The sequence below is a fragment of the Colletes gigas genome, unplaced genomic scaffold, assembly GCF_013123115.1.
Source record: "Colletes gigas isolate AHSC1104 unplaced genomic scaffold, ASM1312311v1 Colletes_gigas_Sc00013, whole genome shotgun sequence".
In the NCBI taxonomy this organism is placed as follows: Eukaryota; Metazoa; Arthropoda; class Insecta; order Hymenoptera; family Colletidae; genus Colletes; species Colletes gigas.
Window position 1 is genome coordinate 3,032,174 of NW_025106642.1, and position 18,473 is coordinate 3,050,646.

General features: G+C 39.5%; 1 protein-coding gene across 1 annotated transcript in view; it reads left to right on the forward strand.

Annotated features, from left to right (window-relative positions):
* The first annotated feature begins 1,486 nt into the window (after window positions 1-1,486).
* LOC122399313 overlaps window positions 1,487-18,473 on the forward strand; it is a 117,612-nt gene continuing 100,625 nt past the window's right edge. The window contains exon 1 of the mRNA XM_043399915.1: window positions 1,487-2,009. Coding sequence (XP_043255850.1) covers window positions 1,718-2,009 — 292 coding nt within the window. The 5' untranslated portion in view covers window positions 1,487-1,717. The remainder of the gene's footprint in view (window positions 2,010-18,473) is intronic.

Here is an 18,473-nt window from a genome sequence, read left to right on the forward strand (position 1 = left end):
ATGCATTATACGTTGGTACGGTTCGAAAATTGAAGTGTTTCGATTGATCTAGTTACTTATGAACAGTGTTACCAGATGGCAGATCAGTGCCCAATGAAAACTGCTTAAAGTTAGCAAATCGAAGACCGGTGTACAAAAGAAACTGCTCTTCTACTTATTTATAGTTTCGTTTATTGTTTTACGACCAACGATCGCTGGTCACAAAAGATCTTTATTAATGGAGGGTGGTTGGGATTCGATTAGGGCGAGTTTCCATTCACAGCAACCTCCACACGGTGAGACCTGGATATTATTTAGCGTTTAATTAATAATCGTGTCACTCATAGCTGGGTAATGCAATTATTAATTAAAATCTAAATCATATTAGCAAATCATCATCAAGTCATCATAAATATAGAGCTTCTTCACTAAGTTAGTTTCGATTCTCATTGATTTATTAATAGATTCTAGAGTATTATCAGAGACGAGGTATACGAGCAGATCTCTCACCCACTGTATTTTTTCGGCCCATTTTTATGGGGTCTCGAAACCCTATTACCATTTTCGTGTCATTCGCAACGTTACCAACAGATTCAGAAATGAATTTTAACCCCTTCTATAGTCCAAGTTGTATTTATGCAAACACTAAAGCTGTTTGCCTATCAAAATTAATTCAGCTTTTGTAATAGATTAAGGTTAATTTTAAGAGTTAAGAAGGGGAAAAGGAGATGTAGGAAATAGAGGATTTAAAAAGTAGATGATAAATGCTGTTATTAGAAAGCCGATAGTGCTAGTATCGCACCCAAAAAAATAAAAAATAAATATAGAATAGAATAGAAAACCAATTCAGTGAATAGTTCCTCAATTGACCGCCATCCACCAGATGAGGGCGCTAAGATCACCTCCGACTTTTCAGGCCGGTATGGCAGTCAGATCGGGCCACGAAAGTGCATAAGGTTGAAAGGTCTACTCGTATACATCGTCTGTGGTCTATTCTATACCTCGTCTATGGTCTGCGGCGTAGTCTCTTTGACAGCCATCGGTACGAAAGAATCTCGACGTTACCGCCGTTTAACGGCCACAGAAGCACGAAGCAGGTATACAAAACCCGCAGAAGATGGCTGGCTCGAAGTGCCGCGAAGGGCGCCTTGAGCGTGCCGGAATTGAATGGGAGTATAACCGAACAACGGTTTGGCGACAGGGCAGCAAGCCGGCCGGCACTTCGCGTACCGTCGTCGCGTCGTGCGGACGTTTTGGCCGTGCGTTCACGCGGGCATTTTTCATTCGCGACGCAGGTGACAGTATGAGATCCACGAACGGAACACCGCGCGAGAACACGTACCAAACGGTTTAAGAGACGTCGCTTATCGAGTCGAGTGAAATATTCGCCGGTCGTACCGAGGATGTGACCCGATGCGATCGAGGCATCGAGCACAAAGTGAAGAACACCGTTGCCGTGTGTTGGAAGTGCAGTGCCTCCCATAGAAAATTTCTCAGATGGTTACCGTAAGAATGGAGTCGCGGAATGCCCTGGTGGAATGTTCGTGCGCGATCGAGAGCAATTCGTCGTTCGTCGTAATCGTAAACGTAATCGCGAACGATCTTTCGCCGGTTGGCGCGATGTGGTGACGATAGACCGGTGTTGTCCCGTGCCCCACGAGAACCGTTCGAAAGTTCGCGCGTACGTCGTTCGGTCGTGTGTTATGTGCGAAGGTGTCGGTCCCCATACCGTGAAATCATGCCGTTTGTGCTCCGAAAAGTGGAACCGCGCTACTTGCGACGCGGACACGTGCCGGCGGGATCAGCGCCGCAGGGTTGGCCGGTGGGCGCCGAATTGGAGGCGGTGGCGAACGGCGCGTTCACCACGTCCCTCAAGCAACTCGCGTCCCTGCTCACCACCGCCGAGGACATATTCGCGGACCTAACGGCCGATCTGACCGCGGTCGCTGATCGTAGCAGCCGTCTGCGCTCGAGGATCGACAGTGTCGAGGAACGTCTCGCCGCCATCGACCCCAAGAAAGTACCAGTCCGTAAGTACCCATACGTGTTCACCTTCCACGGCGCATTTCCGGCCGCCTCTTATCGGATGCAACGCCGGACAACCGAACCGTTGTCAAAGACGTACGAACACGCCTGTGCGCGCGTATCACCGCCCGCGGTATTTGCATAACAGATACTTGGTGTACGAAGAACCGCTCGCGAAATCGATCCCTGGAAACCCACCGAACGATTACTGTTAGTTTGAGATTCATTCAGCCGCGAGAGGCTCATTCGTCGTAAGTGATATTGGGAGGCTTGATTCGTACCCAGCGACGAGTGTTGTTTTATGGTACGCTACCAGAATAGGTGCTCTTTGATGTCGAGTTCGGGGTGCAATTCGCGTGGGACCGTTTCGAGAGTTAGGGATCATTGTCGTCGAAATAAGAGATCTGATTTTACTTTGGAATTGGACGTTTGGTAAACATTTTTGTTCGATACAAATTTTTGTCAATATTGTAGATTCTTCAATTATGCTTTTTACTGCATTCTCACGTTTGGTTAAATATCTAGGTCCTCAAACTTTTACACTTCGTGCTTGGTCGTTTGTATTTGGTGATAGTGGAAAAATCGGTCCACAGAATTTGTCCATGTTAACGCTTTAATGGCCGCACGTATCACGCGAAGACCGTTGCCCGTCACCACTGATATTGTAGACCAAAATGAGATACACGAGGATGCTAGGAATATTATTATAAGGAATTATAAATGTAATAGGTTGAATGAAATGGTGACTGATACAGTAGATCACGCACACGTGACAGTGGCCAACGTCTGTTAGCTCGCGAACTCACGTATACGTGACAGCGGCCGTCAAAGTGTTAAGTATCGGAATGCAATTCACGCGGTACCGTTTTTTTTCTCGAGACAGAGTAAAGGATCATTGTTACCAAATAACAGATTTGGTTTTACCTTGCAATTGGACGTTTGGTAAACATTTTCATTCGATACCAATTTTTGTCGATACGAATCGAATGTAGATTTTTCAATTACACTTTGTACTGCATTCTCACGTTTGACCAAGTATCTAGGTCCTCAAACTTTTACACTTCGTGCTTGGTCGTTGGTGTCTCTGTTGATATTGGAAAAATCGGTCCACAGAATGTCTCTGACGGTGTCACGGTTCACGGGCACGGATGTTGTCTTAGGACGGAACGAAAGTAGAATAAAATATGTACACCTCGTGTCACAGCGAACGTGGTGAAATTTTTCGGGTAAACATTGCTCGCGACAAACGTTATTTCCTTGGAATAGAAAATTTTAGTCGTGTAATAAATGGAAAACACGTTGCACGTATACGGACCAATTTTAATTCGTGCAATATAATTCGTCGTGTAGCTCCAATTTAAATTTTATTTAAAATGGTCCATGCACGTTACAATCTCTCGATTATTATAAAAGCCAATTAACGGTTTCCGTTCGAGTGAAATCGTAACGCGTATCACACCTTTAAAATTGTATATTACCTTTTATTTGATACTCGAAATTTTTATCCGAATTTTTAAAAATTAACAAAGATGTTTAACACTAGATTTATGGGCATTGATCGCACTTACATTTATTGATACCTTTCATGTTGATTACCTTACAATACGATCTTTTTTTTAATTAGAATATGTAAGATATTTTAGATATTTTCCCTTTAATATCTTAATAAAATGGTTTGCACGGAAAGCTGACTCGAACGTAACTAACTAAATTATTATTAACAAACGATTAACTAATAAAATGCATAATTCTAAATGCATACTTGACGCGAAACACACACACATAGTCGTCAATGCCCTCATAACTGCACTCATTCATTACAAACCTAAAGGTTGCTTGCAAATATGTATTCGTGCGATTGCATCAATAAAATTCAACAGAAGTCGTTAAAAAATAATATTTACGCGTTCTGCAATTTTAAATATGGAATCAAACATCCGTCAAATTGATGGCCCCCTCGATATAATATACAATAATCGACTATAGTGTAATAATCCGTTTTCTTTTGGTCGCTAATTTCCAAAGTAGCTCGAATTTAAAATATCTACATGGAGGGGAAGTTCCGTTTGCCCCTGCGTCCTCGACCAGTGTAAAACCACGTCGATTCGTACGTGCAGGATTAAAATATTTAATTCGAGTCTGCTGCAAGTATCGCCACGCGTACGTGTACCAGAGCCAGAGCGGAATAACTTAATCGAAACTAAACCGTGTAGCCGGTTGCGTCAACCCCGCGGAAAGTTCAAGCGTCGAGTTGCATCGCGTCTTTATTATCTCTAGAAGTCGGTGTAATGGTAGCTGAGCGTTGCCCCGGGGGCATCACCGGTGTGCACCGAAAGTGCAAAGCCTAGTTCTCGCCACCTAGCCACCTAAACAGCCAAGGATATCTGTCCACCGTTCAGCGCCAGCGAATCTCAGCCCTCCCCCCTCGTATTAGCATTCCATTCGCCTGGATCAGCCAGCGAATGCATCAGCGGTGTTACGTGGATCGCTGGAACTTCCTCGGTAATCCTTCCCTTCTACCTGACCCGGAGAAATCGTAAAAGACGTTGGCGATTTCACGGGGCCGGGCGCGGGCCAACTTCGGTAAAAGAGACGATCGAGCGGTGGTGAGGAGAGGCTAGAGGCAAACTGAGAAGGAGAAAGAGAGAGGGGGAGGGGGATGTATCGCGGAGACCCACATTACGGGGAAAACGCTCCGGGTTACCTGGCCGCGTACCGTGGGAAACGGATCTCTCGATGCCGAAAGCGAGTTTCACCTGAGGACGAAGGATTAGTCGGCTGCTCGCGGCGCGATCTCACAAAGAGTCCCTTGTTCTCGTACCGAGCGATCCGGGATAAGACGAACGGGCTTCCGTCGGGCGACATTAACGACACTCTTTAATTCCGATGGTCGGTGGAATGTTTAATTATCGGGGAAGTCAAATGGCGTGTTGATTAGTTGTTAGAAATTCGCTTCCCCCGGGAGGAATTTCATCGTTGATCATCGATGGATCAATGGCGTTTCGTTTGGTACTATCGAATTTTAACGGAAGTTAAATGTACGGTATGTTCGTTAATTCTCTCTTATAGAAAATTAGGATTTCAAAAATTCAGTCGAGTAAATTTTTTACAAGTTTCATTAGAATAGATCATTTTGACTGGTTTGATAGTTCCAGTGTTAGCATTGAGAAGATCGATGATATATTTCCAACGGTAGAAGTTACATTGATTTGGAAAGTAATCGATGGTAACTATCGAGCAAACGATCGAGTTCACGAATTTTATCCAGGCCAGTCGAATAATTACTCTGAAACATCGAAGTTTCCAAAGAGCCGTTATTTCTAAACTACCAAAACCGGCGGAACTTTCTGGTTGATTTACGAACGGATCTAAAATTTTTATTCGTCGTTCGGTAATAAAATTTCCCCCAACCCCGGTCCCCGATAGATCTTCCTTATACTTATGGATCCCGAGAACCGCGCAGTTCCGTTCCGCCACATTTCGAGCGTGTCCCGACCTCGAAACACGATCCACGCGTACCCTCTCGTTTCTTTTCCCGCTTCCGCGTTTTTCCCCTCCTGTACGCTGCTACCCCTAGTCCGACCTTTATTTCTCGCTCGGTCACGGTGGAAGTCCGTACACCCTCGACCGCGAAGTATTACCATGTTACCGTTGGAGCATATCAGCCGCGTATTACCATGCACGACTGTATCCAGTAACAGCCGGCGGCGTTTCTGCTCGCTGTTGCACGACGGAACGGGCCGCGGGTCGAGCTAGACAGCGTAAAAACCATCCTACGGCTTCCATCGGCAAACAGCTGAGGCTTCTTCGCGGCGATCGGGGGGCCCTAACCCCGCGGAATCGCTCGTCTCGGGTCCCACAGGTCTCCGCAGACCGTGCCTTTTCCAATCATTGTTCGCGAAGACAGCTGAGGACATTGTCAGGTATACGGTTCCTCGAACGAATCTGACGATCTACTCAAGTGGGGAGTCTCGTGTGAGACCTCAAAAATATCAATCTTTTGTTTTGCTTCATTTTCTGAAAGTATACACATTTAAGAATGTACTGTTAAATTTTGAGAGACAAATGTCGAGTATTGTGGATTGTAGAACATTTTTTGCATAGCCCTCGCGGTAACTACCGAAGTCATTACTTCTAAAATTCTGAAAAAATTCTCGAATATGTACATCAGTCGGTAGAATAACCATGATTTTTTTCATAATGCTTAATTGAGCAGAACTGGAGATATTAAGGATAAACCAAAAAATGATTTTCACCCCGTAATTATCCCTGTAGTAGAGATACCGGGTTGAAACTTTGTGAAAAGGGTTTTCTTCGAACCACCTACCGAGTGGTATTAACCCCGTTCAGTTTGGTTTGGGGGCACTTTTACCATGCTTATTCGGCTAGACCCTTTACTGTTTCGAAAGGTTCACGACTGGGTCAAGAGACATCTCCTGTTATTAGAAATTGAATTTTAGCGTTTTTGTCATCTAGGTGACAATATTTTGGAAGGAATTCTATATAAAGCTGAGAGATTGATCAGTATGATCTTGCAGACTTTAAATGCGTTTCCCTCGAAACGTTACTTTCTTAACTGGCGCGGATAAAATCTCAGAAACTATACCTTCGATCGCTTTGTAATTTTTACACGTTGTTCCACACACTAACAGTTCTCGCCCGTACCAAAATCAAATTGTTATAACGAGTTTATCATATCTTTTTTTATTAAAAAGTTGCGAAAGAAACGACGAAATTTTGCAATTTTTACTTTAAGCTTTCACCGTGATAACAACATTAAAAGTTAATAAAAATGAATAAAAAAATTACCTTGTATTCCCAAAGGATAGCTAAGTAAACTGCAAAAAAGAATCTTAACGTCGGATGTAACATTTCCTTTAAAAAAATTAAGAAAAATGGTTCAATTTTCTATCATTCGAGCACTTTATCCTGACCAGTTTTCGACTCTTCCACTCGAGTCATGAAATTTCATACAAGAAGGAATTTAATTACCTGTAAATTGTCCAAGTCCACGAAGGGAAATAAAAGTGGTCTTTTGCAGAGTTGAGGAAAATGTAAAATCTGATTACATTAGCGATACGATTATATCTAACGACATGGTAATTATCGTCAATTTGCGGTGTAATTATAATTGTAAATTTCTAAAGCGCTTGCAAACTAATTATCGTATAATTATAGTATAATCACATTAAATTTTATCATGGCAAAAGTAATCAGATTGCATTTTAATCGACTCTGGTTCTGTATTATTCAAAAGCTGAAAATCTGTTGTACGGTTTACTTGGTATTTAATAAATAAATGTAGATACAAATGCATCGCTACATATTTACCTGTGGATTCTGTGAATAATCTTAAGAATAGGTTCAGTGACGAAATTAAGAATTGGTTGAACAGGTGTGTCGAGAAAAATGTTCAAATTATAAATAGCAAATCCTGAATAATTTTAAATAAAAAACACTTTCAGATTTTTATGGTTAGCCTGCTCTTACTGTTTCCTTTCGTCAGAGAGTGGGAAACGTTTAAATCGGCCTTTGAATAGATCGAAAAGATACTTACGAGTTCTTAGAACTACGGTGAGTTTGTGTCCCAGCTGAGGTGTGAGCGCAGTCGGAAGTATGGAGAGCCACCTGTTGGTAGCTATTTCACACGTTTTAGAATCTGTTCGAGAGCGTATACAGGGTGTTCACACTATTCCTAGCCAGTGAGTCGAAAACTATCGCGATTAGAACAAAATGAGAGAGAAAAAAAGTTTTACAGCTCTTTATGATCACACACACACACACACACACACACACACACACATAAATCGTTTATATCCGTGGGAGGTATATGCCACCTTGACACCTTCGTTTCTCGCAAAAATAATATAAATATGCTAAATTGTTATACACTGTCCTATAGATCATAAAAAACTACAATTTTTTCCTGTTTCGATGGTTTTAGAAAAAATCGCAATAAACAGTAACTGTTACCATCTTCCTAAAAGAAGATCCAGTAGATTCTTTTCTATTCTTTAAAAAGGAGATTTTTATAATATTCTTGGTTCATTCGACGCTTTATTTGTTCAAAAATGTTAAAAAATGGACTAGCATTCCTCTTGTTGCAAGGTCTTCGATCTCACGGCGTTTTCTTGTTATTTCGCAATAAACTGTTACCATTTTCCTAAAAGAAGATCCAGCAGATTCTTTCCAATCTTTTAAAAAGGAGATTTTTATAATATTCTTGGTTCATTCGACGCTTTATTTGTTCAAAAATGTTAAAAAATGAACTAGTATTCCTCTTGCTCCATTTTCTTCGATCTCACGGCGTTTTATTGTCATTTCATCGATTCGAGAGACTCGAAATCCGTAAAAGGTAAATCTTAAACGCTCGTGTGGGATGCCCCTTAGTTTTCACAGCGACTTTCAAGCGCAATTCTTCAGCGGACGCTTTATACGAGCATTCCCTTGTGTTCGTGTTGGAGCGCGTGCGCGGGAAAATAGCGGATTCGCAGGAATACTTAAACTGGAATTAACGTGGACCGCCGGCGAAGAATACGAATATTTCCGACCGCAAATAACGTCGTCAGGGACCGAACGTGGACGCAACACAAACACGAAGGAACGCGTGGTAAATATTTATCGAACGACGGCGTCGTCCCCGCGCGGGGTCTCGTGTATCTCGCTAGATCGAAATTACGACGTCGCGGTTTATCGAGATTTAATTAACCGTTTGCAATTATCGTTGCGGTCAAGGCGCGTCGCTTTACACCTTACGTTGCATCAAAATTCAACGGCGAATGATACGGATAATCGTCGGTCAAACCGCGCCGCGACACGGTATTTAATTAAAACGATCGTTTCGCCGCTTGTAAACGCGAGGAGGTAAGCTATGCACCGCGTGGATCCCTCCGTCCACTGCGTTAACCATCCGCGGGATCTACACGGAAGATCGAGGCTCTGCCCAACGCGCGTTCCAACCGCTTAGATAAGCATATCGGGGATTTAACACTAAAACTATCAAACCAATCAAAATGACCCATTCGTAATTTCTAATAAAAGTAAGAAATTTACTCGGCTGAATTTTTGAAAATTTATCCTAATTTTCTATAAGAGAATGAATAAACACTTATTTCTATTCCATTATACATTTCTTCACGCACCTATCGTTTCAATTTCTTTGGTACAAATAAACACACTATAATTGTTGGTAGTTTAGTGTTAAACACGATCATTACGGTTGCTTTTTTCGTGGACTTATGTATTTCGTAGTACGAATGAAATACGGCTTTGTACAGAATTTTTTACACCGGTAAATTCTCGTTGATGTCGAGGATTTTACCGGCACAATGTATGATTTTAATTATATTTTATTTATAATAAATAGTGAGAAAACAATTAGCTGCACGACGAGTGTTACATTACGGACTGATTTATAATCAATAAGTGATCCAGCAGGTGGCAAGTGAGATTCACGATTATGTTCTATCCTGTTACTCTTGATTGTTGAAAATATTCATGCAATGAAATAGACTATTAACCATTAAGATATATAAAATACAAATATTTTTGTCGTTCATGTCGGACTCGCGATCGGAGAAATCAATATTTTCTTTAATATTGGATAAAGTAAGAAATGTATCCCTCAGTTTCGATCTTTCCGCGATCGAGGAATCGAATGCCTTCGTGGCGATTGCTCGGGAAATCCACGCGTGGATCAGGGGCTCGGCTAGGTTGACGTAAGAAGAAATTAAACGCCACGCTCGGATGAAACGGAAATAGAAAGTTCGTTGAGAAACTGGTGCGCCGTGTATCGTGAATGTGGAAGTCGTTTGACAGACTTCATTCAGCATTTCGCGCAATGCACTTTACGCGTAAACGTGCATCGAACCGTTGCAAAGAGCTCGATCGTGCCCAAAGGGTAAACGTAGGGAGGCCTTGAGTGGTAGGGACTAGCGTGTGTGTGACATTGCAACAAGGATATCTCGTAATTGCGTATCCGTTATGTTTGCGTTATACGGTTTCAGGCGGTTCCGCGACGATAATGTGATCATGTTCTGCGTAGATGAATGCGTTATGCGTAGCAAGGTGCCCTTCTGTGACGACGTCGGTGCTCTTGGAGGAGTTTGTCGAATGGAAAATTCTACAAACTGTGTATTTAACGCTGGAACTACAAAAGTGTATTTATTTGCACCAAAGAAATTTAAACGATATAATGATGAAACTAAAATAAACAGGCTTTGGTCAGATGAAGGATAATGGATCTGGAAAAGAGAACATGAAAAATTACTTATTCGCTCTACAGTCAAATTTGGAGAATAAAATCCATGAAACAGATGGAACTATGTAAACATTTTAAACATTCGCTTGGCGAGAAATAAACAAAAATTGAGACCAAGTATGAGGAATCTTATATTTCGGTATGATAACTGATGAACACTTTAAAGTCATTATGATGAGGAAGGAATGAAAGTCTTGAACAATGCAAGAAATATAAAAAAAAATTGTTTTCATCTATAAAATTTGTAAAAAAATTGATTGCAACGTGAGAAAATGAACTCCTCTGGAACATTTGATTTAACAAAAGAGACGAAGTTGATATCTTCGATGGTTTCTTAGAAAACAGTTTGGAGCAATTTATTTAGAGCACATAAGAATTTTGATCGTTGACTCGAGGTATAATAACAATTTTGATCGTTGACTGGAATAGCAAAGTTTTGTTAAAATTGGCGTGTAACGCTTCCGTGCGGCTTCCTTCTCGGATCTCACCGAGTGCACATCGAGACGAATATTTCATCGAATGGCAGCCTACACGAGATTATGCGCCGCGTGTAACGGGGCAATGAGATGCAACACGAAATGACGAGAAAGTCGGTTGCAAACAATAAGTAATAGCTGTCGCGTAAATACTACCAGCGCCGGAGATTAGTTTCGCTGTCCCCGTAACACCCATCCGCGACGTTTAACGTGTCTGAGCGGTGCTTTCGACCCGACGAACGATAATTATGGCTTATTCAGGTCTGTCTTCGGTGCTGTGCAGTCGAGAGAGCACTTCTCGGTCTTAAGACAAAGCCATGCTTTTTGAGCTCGCGATTTTCCCAAAGTCCTCCGTCTAGTCACCGGAAAAGAGGAAAACGCTGCTCCAATCGCGTCTGAATATCGCAAATGGTGAACTCGTTTATTACTTTGTGCTTAGAAATCACGCAGAAGGAGTATTTTAATTACAGACATTGGAAGAAGCAATTAGTATGCTCGTACTGCAAATCTAAGACATTGGAAACTCGAGGTTATGCGATAAAGAGGAATTTTAACCCCTTAACGCTTATATTTTTCGGGTTAACCAACAATGATCAGTAGACAGCGGATCTTTATGCAAATTCACATTTTTATTAATAGAATTAATGAAACGGAGGCTTCGCAGAGGGCTGTCTCAACCCCTAAATATAATAATTCGCATCTTACTTGAAGTATTTCTTATATTTTTGCATATTAAATGCATTCTGTAGTTTTTTGAGGTTTAAAATTTCCCATAAATGCATAAACATCCGCAGTCTAATGATCAGTTTTCTTCATTGGATTTGTTTCTTAAAATCTGGTTTTTTTAATTACAATGTTGTATTTAATGTATAATTTGAAGGAAAACAAATATTATCGTCCCTTAAACCGTTGGATCAAACAAATATTGTTTTTCAAAGCAGTCAGACTCGGGCATGAACGTTAAGGGGTTAATTTTGCGATTAAAAGAAGTTTCGATCGAAGAACGTTGCTCTCTCGAAAACAGTAGGATCTATCGATCTATCTTGAAGCTTACGATAGCCAAAATTCCTAAGCACGGTCAGTATAATATCGTTCCAAGAACAATCAGCATCGATATGAACTGTTCTTCGAAGCATGGGCGCTGTTTATGTTTTCGATAAACTGTTTATTTCACGCGTCTCTTATTCGAACCGATTCTATCGCTACACGCGAGAGCCACCGAAACAACGAACATGAATGTCAAGTTTAGAGTGTACAAAATTTAACGTTCTCATTACTGCCACGTAGCTGGATATATACGATCGAAGCTTTTGGCACGTTTTCAAATGTACAGAGTACGTTGCATTTCGTAACTCGGTGAAAAAAGGCGATAGTCTGTTGACAGACAACCTACTAAAGTTACCCCCATTGGTACTTAAGATTCCATGCTATTTAGTGATTTCCTGGTAGACTAGTTGTAACTTGTGAATTTTTATTACGTACTTTCTAATATCGCGGATCATTTTTTTAGATGTTACGTGATTTGATATATACAGAAGGAGAGTAAATATAAAATCGGAATTATTGTGCACAGATTCTTCTTTTTCTCCGGAAAAATTTTGATATAATCTTGCACATCAAGGTATGTAACTTTAATTAAGATTTGTATCTTAAAAATTGTTGAGTAGCTATCATTATATATAGAGAATTACCAAATAAATATTTCGGTGGAAAATAGGGTAAAAAGTACGCAGAGTATTAAAAATTACTCTAGAATTTTTATATCAGTAAAACCTGAATATTCCAGGAACAACAAATAAATTTTACGTAAAAAGTCAGGTTGTCTCTTCCTCTATGCTACAGGATAATTTCTATTCTCGATTATCCACGCATTAAACTCGAATTTGGAAAATTCGTGCCCTGTCGCTCGTCAAAACCAAAAAGGCAAATAGCTAGAATACTCCTCTCTATCTTAAAAAATGATTTGTCCAGGTTTTCCGTCAATTAAACCCGCTGAAGTCGTCGAGGCGCCTTGTCGTCCGTGCAAACGAAGTAGGGACTCGTAAAATTTTATCGACGAGAGCCGTACGGTTCGAACAACGACGATATTTTCTCTAACGGGCACTCGAGCATAATGAAACGCGTTCCACCCTCCACGTAACACAATCGTCTATGCCTAAGAGGTTTGGTTGCTCGATTCGGGTGTTCGAAAAGTCAGCCGGTCGATGAGTCGAGCCCCGAAACCCTTGAACCATACGAACAATACGAGTCCAGAGAACAATCGAACGAAACGCGATGACTAATGCCCGATGTCCACTTGAGAGTTTTACTCTCGAGAGATCGGGATCGAGAATGAGGCCTCTTTCGGGCGGGATCACACCAGCGGGTATAGATCTCGCATTCTTGCACTTTGTCTCGTTTTTTATTTGCTCATTGGCCTTGCAGCAATGGAACAAACATCTCGAAAAAATTGATACACATTGGCGTTGTTGGTTGTAAACAGAAAAATTTGAATGATAGATCCTAGAGGCTAAAATAAGACGAAAATCGAGAATACCAATTTCTCGACTGAGGCTTCGTTAAAAAGTTATTAACAACTAAATAAAAAAATTTCAAATCGTTCTGGAAAAATTATATTCGGTTGCGGGGGTCAATTACAATCATTTTTGGTCATTACACATATCTTCGAAATCCTTCCCACTTTCGAGAAAAAAATTCGAGAAAGTGCAGAAATTTTTCGAAAAAAAAAATTTTCCAAATCGTTTTAAAAAAATTATTTTCAGTTTCGGGGGTTAATTACAATCATTTTTGGTTATTACACATACCCCCGAAATCCTACGCACTTTCGAGAAAAAAATTCAGTGCCCAAATTTTTGGACGAAAAAAAAAAAATTTCAAATCGTTCTGAAAAAATTATTTTCGATTGCGGGGGTCAATTACAATCATTTTTGGTGAATAGACATACCCTCGAAATTGTACGCATTTTCGAGAAAAAAATTCGTGTAGTTGGACAGATTTTATTGATAATTTTGTTAATATCTTTTTAATGGAGCATTAATTAACAAATTGGTATTCTTGATTTTTGTCTTATTTTGACCTCGAGAATCTCTTATTAATATTTTTTGCAGGGGTGGTCGAACACCCTGTATGTTATTCGAATAAAAATTTGTCCATCTGTGTTCTGAACGATGCCTTTGTTTCGTTAAAAGGCTGCATCTGTGCGCGCTGTTTCGATTCATCAGCGAAGACAAGTCGGCGAGCAGAGCGTTAGCGTCAAGATACTAAGCGAATTATCGCGATTAGCGAAACTGGGAGAGAAGGGAACGTTACCGTTTACCGTTTGCGTAGTCAACGTTGCATTTCACATGCAACTTATCAGGAATTTCTTCCTTGGAGCGTAGGCAGCTGGCTTCGTGCATAAAAGCTACAAACAAGTTTAAAAATAAACGGGGAAGGAATAAATTTCAAATAAATGTCGATTTTTTCATCGATCATCGAAAGCTGATGAATTAATGCAATTTCTATAAAACATAAAATGCACAAATACTGTGCAAAATAACTGTAAGCAAAATTAGATATAATTTCGATCCTGATGAGATTATTGCTGCTTATTTTAGATTCGAATTGACAATATTTTTTTATGTAGAATTTAATGGTTTATCGAAATTTGGAAAGAAATAGATCTTCCATTTAGAGAACAAAGTTTACATACAGATAAAGAAGCAAAATAACAAAAATTGGTCCAAGTACTGTATTTTTCTCAGGAAGTAATCAACTGTGACAAAACGAATACAAACAATGTAACCTTTAGACGATGAACTCAAAGAAAAGAGTCTCTGTTAAAAAAGTTCAATCTTACAGTATTTAGTCCGAAATATTAATGGATTCACAAATACCTAAATAATCAAGAAATAATTTTTTTCTAAAGTTAATATAAAATTCGTGAAATAGAGAATTAAATATAATAATTCATCTTTGTTTCGTCGTCTACGGCTTAACAGGAATTTTTGATGATTACTAATAAAAGCGATGTGTAAGTTCGATGATCGATGGAAAAAGAGCGGCGTTGCGATTTGGAAAATCGTGTAAATTCTTCAGGCTTGCGAGAACTCCGTCCGTGAACAGATCATCGCCCCTTCCGGTGTAGTAAAACTCCGATAGTGAAATGAATTAGAGCGCGTAAATGTATTCTGTCGCAATTTATGCGAGTTCGGAATCGGTTCGCGTTCGTTCTTTTCCGAACGTCAGAAAAACTTCGAGGCACGCCGGTTGTCCTTTCATGGAAGCGCACTTCGCATTACATACTTCCTGTTGTATAATAGATCTTGTAACGTAACAGTAAAAGTATCATGCATTATACATGAGTAAGCACTTACAATGATTACACGAAGTAAATTGTAAACTCTCTTAAGGGGCCTTCCACGGTTGCGCGTAAAAAAGATCGAAGATTTTTGGAAAAAATCTACATTTGAGATTTTTCAGATATATTCCTCGTTTTTCTTAAAAATATACAACGGAAATAATTAGTAAAATTATTGGGTTGAAGCGTAAACACAGATTTTATAAAAACTTCAATTTTTTTTATACTTTTATTCGCAACAAATCATGTAAATACAAAATATATATAACATTATTTTTTATAATAATAATCTATTAAAATCTTGAAAGAAACTCTCAAGAACAGGAAATATGGGAAATAGAATGAAAAAAATTGACAAAATAATGTAGACAACAGAACTGAGTAGAATCTTGCAAACCTGAGCAATAAATGTTACTAATTTCATTAAATAAATAACTTCCAAAGTATGCATTACTCAAAAAAAGTTCCATTCCATGATTCGAAGGGGTATACTGGGGGTAAACTTTGTTTTTTTTTTTTTAATGGAATACTATATTTTTAATATCAAATTTCAAGTAAAAAAGTGTTGATCTGTCTAAACCTATAGAATAAAGAGTAATTTTAATTATTTCTTGAAAATTTCTATTCTGCAGAAATGCATGATAAGGTTGAGTAACTCCAATTTGATATTATTTTCAATAAACAAAGTGAAATTACTCTTACAATTGTAGGGAGTAATCTCAATCTCTATGAAACGATTTACGTAGATTTGTAGATTGCAGAAAGGCGTTGATCGAAGATTAATCTGTAAACAACAGTTCGATTGCACGCGTATTCTCTAAATCATTTTCGAGGAAGTTTTAAAAGTATCGCGGTGCTCGTGACCAGCGTCCCGGCGCTCGAGCGTCCGCGGCTGGTTCCGAGTATACTGAGAAATCGGTTCATTGTGCGGGATTGACATTGTTTTACGATCGAGGTGCACAATAACTTACGTGTGCGCGAACGCGAGTCTACAGGCTGACGGGGAACATCCAAAGGGTCTCGAGTTCGTTACGGAGCAACATTCGGAGGAGGGGGAGAAACGATCGGACCCGTACTCTTCGACCTTATCGAGGCATCCCTCGATTACCATTACCTATAAGGCGAAACACAATATCTCGTTTATCGGGCATCTATGCTCCTCGTGGCCTTGCTCGCGTACCCCGCCTTTGTTGCACGCTCACTCGCGGCGGTCCAATTAGATCCATTCGCTGATCGATTTATCGCCATTCGTGAATTTCCTTCGGTAACGATCGTCTCATTGTGCGGCGTACATTCCGCGATCGCACAGAATATTTCTCCAATTTTCATTTATCACGTGTGACACGTCCTCTATCCCTGAACGACGATATGGTATCTCGTAGTGATCGTTCACGTATGACTGGTCGTCACGTTTGTTCGGTTTAGGTTTCTCGACTTGTACGAAATCGATCGAATTTGGTTGATCTTGTTTAACGAGAATAAAGCAATTTGTTTTTTCAAAACGACTATTTTATGTTTCTGTGGATCGTCTATGTGGTCCAATGATTATACATATGATGTATGAAAACTGAAATATCCAAGTGAATCGAATATACAATGCTACAGGTTTGCTTTTTAATCGATAGAGATTCAATCTGATAGAAAAGTCTCAACAAATAAGTTCGAGTTCTTTCTCGAGTGTTTATTAATGGTGAAAATTTTTAAGGAATAATTGTAGAAAAATGATGAAGGTTTTAATAATCACGTTATATCGAAGAGGATTCAAGTTGAGGTCGAAACTTTTACACCAACCCTTCAAATGCCATTTTTCTCTTTTAAAATTAGAGTTTCCTTCAGAGTGAAATCAAGAGACAAATAAATATTGCACAAAATGTTTTACATTGAAATTACTCGAATAAATCTAAAACATGTACGTGCAAAATAACATTCCTCGAAAGCCACGTGAGAAAATGACAGAAATATGGCGTGAAACATTGTCTTCTCGACACACTACAGATACTGCCTTTAACATTCTTGGAAGAGATAAGATCGTTACTAAAGGTCTAAGAAATCGACGCTTTGTTCGCTTTTCGATTTGTTCTTGAGTCGAGCTGTGTCAATAGAGTTCGTCACCTGTAAAATATTGACGAACGCGTATTGCGTTCGATTCTATCGTCGCGTAGCGTTCAACTTTGCCTGGCCAACCCTAGTTTGACCAACGCCACGCTTACAAACGATAAGAGTAGTCTTGTAACTCTCGCTGCTGGCGGTGGTACGATACTTGGAACTTGTAATAATTGAACGAAACGATCCTCGATGACTGCAAGGGCAAAAAACCTCTTACATCTAATTGACGATCTGTGTAATGAGCTTCAATGGGTTCATGCCACCTCTACGTCCTCCGCATCAACTTCCCCCTTACGACCCTTAGCACCGTGAATACGTTTCAAGGCTTCACTGTTCTTTTGGAGCAGCGAACAATCGCTTCTCTCGTACCTTACCTTGCAGGAAAAGGTAAACAGATTTTACTTGATAACCTTTTCAATAAAAATAGGTATTCGTTATCTAATTGCTCGATATTGGGTTCATCAAACTATACTTATCGTATAAGTTAGTGCTGCGACAAAATGAAATTGTTAAAAGGTTCATGTAAAGTCTATTTCTATCGTATTAACTATTTCACAGTTGGGTAAAGACTGTTCAGAATTTCACTGCATGTTGTATCTGCTATTTTATTGTTATTTATTATTAAATCAGAACTTTGAAATGCTATGATGTGGTATAAATTTTAAAATAATCGTCGAGAATATTAAACAATCTCCGCCAGTGACGTCTACAATATTATTACGCAAAATTAAACTCTTTGTTTTACTTTATTTAACCGTGGTGTGATGCAACTACTGTACGGCGAATCACGTGACATGATGTGGCACTGTGCGAGAATTAAACGCCTGTTTACATGTTCAATGTAGCATTTAACATGTAACACGTGGTCTCTTTGACCCCACAGCATAGAATATCAAGTACGATAGAAAACTCGGTTTCAGACAAGCGAAGACGATTGCTAACTAAAACGTAATATTTATTTAGTTATTTGAACAAACTTGTTTCTGTATTTTCGATGAAACAATTAAGCATTACAATTTGAATAATTCTAATAAATATTCTTTGTTTTTCCTTTCATTAATGGAAGGGTACTTGCACGAAACAATTTTTTCTTTCAAACATTTTTATTTTAGACTTCGAACATGTAACTGGTTTGACTCGATATTTTTACTATTGACTCATACTTTATGTTACTTTGACTAAATTTTTTAACATGAACATTTCCTTTCAATCACACTTACAAAAAAGCCAACTAATTTCATAAAGAAAACAGAACATTTTCCTAGAATAGAACTCGTGGTTATTCAAT